The sequence below is a fragment of the Malurus melanocephalus genome, unplaced genomic scaffold, assembly GCF_030028575.1.
Source record: "Malurus melanocephalus ecotype Western Australia unplaced genomic scaffold, MMel_1.1 scaffold_1303, whole genome shotgun sequence".
Classification (NCBI taxonomy): domain Eukaryota; kingdom Metazoa; phylum Chordata; class Aves; order Passeriformes; family Maluridae; genus Malurus; species Malurus melanocephalus.
The window spans coordinates 17,222-24,394 of record NW_026624535.1 but is presented as its reverse complement, the minus strand read 5'-3'; the positions used below and the strand labels follow the sequence as shown (position 1 = coordinate 24,394).

Here is a 7,173-nt window from a genome sequence, read left to right as displayed (position 1 = left end):
TTCCTCAGAGGACTCTGATGAAGTCTGGCACAGTTTTTCTCTCTCCACAAACCATCTTTCACTGCTGCAGACCCAGGGGAAGCTGCTGGRTGTCCAGCACAACCAGGAGATGGTTCCAGCAGCACAGCCCAGCGTGGGGCACCAACAGCTGGACAGCAGCGTGGCCAAAGAGAAAGGACCCTGCGTGGTCAGGAGTGGACACAGCCCCCTGCACAAAGCTGTCACGGTGAGGAAAAGGTGCTCAGGACCTTCTGACACACAAACATCTTTATCCCTGGAGGAATGGAGACTGGAGCACTTGAAAGCAACTCAACAGATCTCAGCTTATTTGAGCAAAGCTAATCACAATGATTAATTAAGTCTTAATCACTCTGACTTGCTCCTGCTATTGAAGAGTGGCTTATTATTAAAAGTAATGCTAATTATTTATTTTTATTATCATTATTATTATCAYTCACTCTTACATTGGGGCAGCAGCTCAAACTTGTCTGTTAAAAGGCCATCTCAGCAGCAGGGTGAGCTGKGCACAGCCCATCCCCAAAAACCCCAGGTTTGCATTTAACAGTGAATAAGGACATCGTGGGCAGGGGACTGCATCCTCCCCATCAAAAAAAAACCCCAAAGTGTACCCTCAGTGTTAAAATGAGGATAAAATGCACAGACTGCTGGAACGGGTGGGATTCAGCATTAAAGCCAAGTGTTTTTATGTGAATTCCAGGTTCTTTGTCACGAGTGTTCAGTCAAGGTTTTCATCATGAGCTCCTAAGCTGGCAAAAACAATTCTCTGGGTAAACAGATTGACTCAAACAGACTGCATGCATTTCTTCAAAGGGATTGCAGCCCTTTAAGGAAAGGAGAAGACCTTAGCCACAGTCACAAGCAGATGAGAAAGAATCAGATATGCAGCAAAAAGCCTTGGTGACAAATCATGAACCAGGTTTTGACACAAGGGCCGTGGGGGTGTGGGCATTGTGAGTGTGGAAATGTGCAAGGACGCAGCAAGAGGAACATGGAAATCGGCTCAAAATGTGACTGGAAGTTATTTTTAAATCTCCTTTTTATTTAGAGCTGTGACTGCCTTTTTGGTAGTTTTTTGGAGGACATTTGAAGTTCTCCTCCACGAGCACTGCTCTCTGTTGCCACGCTTCTCACATCACYCGACCTTAATGGAAGCAGAGTTTCCCCTTAGCTATTCCACATTTTCCTTTCGTTTTCCTGGTGTCTCTGTTATTTCTCAAATCCTCTTTAAAACCAAAGACACCAAGTCCATAGAATTGTTTCATTCTGCTCTGGAGTGTCCAAACCAGGGGCTCCCAAGCAGCAGCAGAGGCTGTACACGAACATTTTTCCTTTTTCCTCTCAATCCCACAAACGCATGACTCAACACTCATCCCATCAAGGCAGAGCCTGCATCCTCCACTAACGCTGGGGAAGCCACTCGGGCTATTCAAGCGGCAACTCCATGAATGCAAATCAGATTGGGATGGCCAATAAAAGAATATAGCATCAATTTATTTCACATCTGTGGACGCAAATGAGACATTTTATAGCGAGCTGCATTTGAAGAATTTGCATGCAGTCGCACAAGTGAAAATCATCTCACCAATGTGGTGAGGAGGAGGCCTGGAACAGAGTGAAAATGAAATGAGTGGACAAGGCCTAGGTTAGAGCCTTTCTAGACCCTGCTGTGAGCTCAGCCCTGACTTGTGAGGCTGTGGCAAACTCTCAGACATGGGTCTGAGTCTCCAAATGGCATTGCCCTGAACTTTTACAACAGCAATTCAAGGCCAGTTAAGTTCCCCAACGTAAAAAGCAGAGAGCAGAACCCTCAGACASTGCCAGCCACGTTCCTCCGTTGATATTCACACTGAGCACCGGCCTGGACCAACATCCCCAACACCAAAGAGGTGTCAGGGACAGAATGGTCCCTCTTACCGTGCTTTGTATAAAATCCCTAAATTTCACTGGCCACTCTCCTCAAGGGCCATCTGAGCTTTCCCTCTGGGCAAAGCACATTCCCCAGAGCAGAACTGCAGCTCCATTTGTAGAAATACATGGGGTCATTCCCAGAAATGTCCTCCCCTCACTGATAGAGGAAAGGACAGGAGAGRAACAAAGGCTGTCAGCATCCCCTGCCCACTCTGGGAAACCCTCACCATCCACAGAGCTTCAGCCACCCAGGCAAACCCACAGCTGCGCCCCAGGCAAGCAGGTGAAGCTGCTTGTGTCACCAGCAGCCCCAAACACCAAATCCTACAAAAACCAAAGGCACAGCGCTCCATGGCCATCCCACCCCAGGAGCAGGGTGTTTCTTTACCTGTTAATGGAGCTGACGCTGGGCACCGTGTCATTGTCACACACYCGCTCAGCAAGGAGCCTGTCCCTGATCTCCCAGGCAAACATGGTAGGATTTTGGCGTTTGTATTCTGCRATTTTTTCGACAACTTTTGGTGTGGCGACCTTTGGTTTTGATCCTCCGATCACTCCAGGCTTGATGCTCCCGGTTTCGTAATACCTGGGACAACATCCAAAACAAAGCTTTGGTTATCACACACAGACAGAGAACATGCTCTGAGATTTATAGAGAACATCATTTCAAGGCAAGCAAACCCCAGCAAACCCTGAGATACATCTTCACTTTCACATACACATTTTCTGCCTATGTGGTGCTTCATCACCTAATAGATTAACTTATAGTAATTGGAATTGGGCCTCAGGATACAAAATATATTTTTCTGTAATAGCAAGACAAAAGAAACAATGCAAGATTAAAGGGCATGCTGAGATCCAAAATTAACTGAAAATGTGTGTTATTAATCAGCAGTACTGGCAATAATAGAAACAAATCACACCAAAGACCACTTTTTGCAGGGGACTCTTTGGTAGCAAATTASTGTTTCTACAGAAATGCTGTCATTAATATGTACAGCTTGTTATGATTCAGAGTGAAATGAAGGCTAGGTATTGTATTTTATTTGTACCTCTGGAATAAATATGCCAGCGTATCTTTTTCCTGTGTTATGATTTTAATATGCATATTTTGGTTTTAACAGTTGATATTTTTCAAAATGCATTCTTTTCATCATTATGTTTGCAGTAGTTTCAATAACAAATTTTGAGGGAAAATGAGACGTTCATGCTCTGGACAGGTCCAGCTGAGGCAGGGATTGGTTTCTGTGCCCAGCACCTCCTCAAGCACAGCATCCTCACCCCTCCAGCAGTTTTCCTGATGCCATGGCCCCAGGAAAGGTGGAGAATGAGATCCCAGAATCAACAGAAATATGACCAATTTCTTTGTATGTAAATCACACAAAATCAACCGCTTTTGGTAGCTTTGCAGCTGAGATCCCTGAGCCCTGCACGTGTCCCCCTTTGACAAACAAACTCTTGAATACACTGCTRAGAGCAGAAATCACATTTTATCTGCTGAGGGCCAGAATGCAGAACAAGAGCGAGATCGTGCTCCTCCGTGCCACACTCACGGCGTTCCACACAGGTTCTCTCACAGCCCCCAACTTCTTTCTGTCTTGTGAATTTTTTCATGATTGGATTAAAAATAAACCCCCTGCACACCCCTTTCATACAGAGCAGACCTCTCAAACAGGCACACACCAAGCCACGTTCACAGCAGCTCAAACACAATCGCTTCCTGCTGTATGCTCACATTTCCAACTCAGGAAAAACAAGGAAATCCCAAGCAAGACGATAAGAGTGCTTATTAACATATTTTCCCTGCAACTATCTGACATAACCATTCTTTAAAAAAAAAATTTAAAAAAAAAATTATATATTCCCCATGTTTCCAGCCTGAGCAGAGCACAAGCAGAGTCTGCACAGCCAAAKTCTGCCTCACTGAAACATGCAACCATGTTCATCAATTTTTGCCAGGCTATCTCTTTTCAGCATTTCTGGGAGAGTTCTGTGTGCAGGGAGTAAAGTTCCTTTAAAGAGATTGACTCCAATTTGTTCGTAAATGTTCTCAGATACTCTGGGTGTAAATGTTGACTCAGATACTCTGGGTGTAAATGTTGACATTCTCCATGAGCCATTTATGCAATATCAAAAACGGCAAGTGTTGAGTGCCAGGGATGGATTAACCCTCCTGCTGTTATGATAATAATAATGCAGTGAGCTTTAGGGCAAAAGGGAAAAATTCATTTCTTCCCACACTTCCACSAGGACATGACAAAACAATGGCAAATGTGGCTCATAAACCTTCTAAAATCTTGCACCCCTGGCCTCAAAATCTTCATTGCTGCCACCGCTTTTGTGGGAAGGGTGCAGAAGGAAACCAGACAATACTAAAAACGCTCCCAGACAACAATTTTCTTAGATCTAGTCATCAAAATGATGGATTTCACAAATGTTTCTGAGTGCTTTTCTCCAAAAGTGGTCGGTGCCCTGCACTCCAGGACAGTCTGGCCAAGGGGAGCACAGGATGGTGTTCATCACCACCACGGGAAAGCCACAACAGCAAGAGCCATTGTCACCAGGGAAAAGGGGCTGTGGTGACCTCACCAGGGGACAGCAACACCTCCACCCCAAACTCCTCAATGCCTGCCCCCTGCTCACGCTCACAGCTCGAGCCCASGAAAGGCTCACCCCGCGTGGGAGGTGCGGGATTGCCCCAAACCCCTTCCCTGGACATTGGGGACGGTCACCCCGATGGGGACAGCTCTCACCCCGCACTGCCCCTGAAATCCCCGTCCTGCCTGGCCATGAATCCGGGTGCAGTCACGGGCTGCGTGGATGCAGCATCCCTCACTCCTGTCTCCATTTTAAAGGCGAGGATGGCTCACAGAAATCATTTTGTGCGCATCAGCTCAGGGCCTTTCGCTCACAGAGGGTTGCAAAGGCAGCTGTAGGGTGGACACCCCAATGGCACCCTCCTTGTAGGGCTGAGAGCTTCACCTGCCCTGCAGCTGCTGGTTACAGCCCCTGGATGGTTTTTAAAGCTGCATCTACTACTGAAAATTCCATATAATAAAATTCTAAACGTAAGGATTTATCACGAGGATTCCCAGGTTTCACACACATGCACGCACACGAGAATACACATACACACAGAGCTGCAATTACAGAGACGTTTTGCCCAGTGTAATTATTACTTAGSAAAATAATAAGCTATGAAATTCCAATTTATTGTTGACAACTTTAATGACAGAGCTCTGTAGCGAACACAGAGACAGAGCCTCACTCTGAGCTCTGTATTGTAAATATTTCTAACAGTGGACCTAAACTGGCAAAAGTAAAACCACCAGACTTGTGCCTGGTGGCAAAATAAACAAATTGGCTGTTTCCAGGCTGTGTGTGGGTCCTGATGGGAATTGTGACAATTCCAGGAGCAGCAGTGAGGAGGGAGCAGAACCTGTGCGAGCTGCAGATGCGGAGCCACACCTGACAGAAACAGCCCGTGGTGCTCAATTTGAAACCATGGAAAGTTTTCCTGACTAAATCTGTGTTCTCAAAACTCCAGCATGTGGCTGGCAGGGAAAGCATATCTCTGTGAGGAATGCAGAGATAAAGCAGAGGCGCTGAGTGCAGCCTACACGCTGCGGCTCTGAGAGCCAGCGGGGATGTGGAGGTGCTGCTCACCAACTCGGACAATCAAAGGTAATTYGGATGTGAGGAAAACAGTGACAAGAGCTGCAAAACAAGAGCCCTCTGACCCTGACAAATATAAACACTTCTATGGCCACTGAGTGATAAGAAATGCTGYTAATCCAACACATCCCCGGTGTGATACTACAAAAGAATGCTTCAATTGTCCTTGCAGCTGTGCTATGTCCACAAAAACATGTTTGCTAGGAATTGGAAAAGAATATTTAAAATAAAAATAGTAAAATGTCAAACAATTAAATTAGCTGTGAAAGCTTAGCAAACAGACCAGGAATTAACTTTTCTAGATGATAAAAAAAACACTTTCAAAAAAAATTAATTTTTCTTGATATAAGTTGCCCAAGTATGTAAGAATACCTGGGGTTCAAAACCATTTGAAAACTGTAATTTACATAAATTAGGCTTGGGCTTGTAAAAAAAAAAAAAAAAAAAAGTATGTAAGAATACCTGGGGTTCAAAACCATTTGAAAACTGTAATTTACATAAATTAGGCTTGGGCTTGTAGAGAAGACAAAAAAAAAAAAAAAAAAAAAAAAAAGAAAAGCAAATAGCAAGCATGGCGTCTTTTACCTGAATTTATCAAATTTTAAAAGGAAATCAGGAAATAATATTAATTCAGCATTTAATATCCTGATGGCATAGTGTCTGGAGTAGCTCCTGGCTGAACAGAGAGATGCTCCCAAAGAAACCAAACTACATTTATGTTACTTACTAGCTACTTGTGGTATTCTGTGCTCTCATAATCCAGCAGGAGACTGGAAAAAGGCATTTAATTATAAACAGTGGCACAGAGTGCAGAATAACTTACATGAGTGCATATACCACAATGTTTATGTAATATATMATTATACTATCCTTAAAAAGAGTTCTATTTAGGAAGCAAAACAAGTAACTTCTACGACTTCTATTTTTTTTTTTTTTTCACATTTTGCTGAATGTGATTGTGAGATTTCCCTTCCTGCTCAGGTCAGACAGGTGCAGGACATACACACACAGCAAACACCCATGGCATTCTGCTTGTTGCACTGGAATTACCTGCAAGGAATGGTAAAAGAGGCAAACCAGACCTACAGACAGTGGCTCTTTTTTCCCACATGTGCCATAGAAACGCAGCGCTGCTCACTGGACCTGTCTCCTGTTCAGGGGCTGGCAGCCACACTTTTGGCACAGAAGGATTGCCATCCCCGTTTACCTGCCAAGTATTTTGCTGACACAGCCGTGGCTGACACGGAGCTGCCGGGAGATGTCACACGGGCGGACCCCTTGGTGGGCGAGCTCCACGATCCTTTGGCGAACCACATCTGGGAGGGGGCGGCCATTCACGAAAACGCCCCCCAGCTGATTGACGCCACCGTGTCCTGAAAAACACACGAGGGAGGGGGACAAGGGCAGGTGAAGAGCTGTGTCAGAGTTTGAGACATCCCTGCAGGGCAGAACGCTCACCGGCCCTGGGCATCTTTCCCCAGACCCGCTCCGATCTCCTCGGGACGAGCAGGAGTGACCTCACCGCCGCAATGTCCCTTGGCTGGAGGGGAGGATCCTCCTGCTGGAGGC

The 7,173-nt window shown here is 45.4% G+C and overlaps 1 protein-coding gene across 1 annotated transcript in view; it reads right to left on the bottom strand.

The window, feature by feature from the left end:
• The window catches only part of LOC130586781 (paired box protein Pax-5), a gene marked incomplete at its 3' end in the record, with an annotated part of 23,326 nt that overhangs the window by 4,988 nt on the left and 11,165 nt on the right, over positions 1-7,173 (bottom strand). The window contains exons 2-3 of the mRNA XM_057387688.1: positions 6,812-6,977; positions 2,318-2,515 (exon numbers count right to left, since the gene is read on the bottom strand). Coding sequence (XP_057243671.1) covers positions 2,318-2,515; positions 6,812-6,977 — 364 coding nt within the window. The remainder of the gene's footprint in view (positions 1-2,317; positions 2,516-6,811; positions 6,978-7,173) is intronic.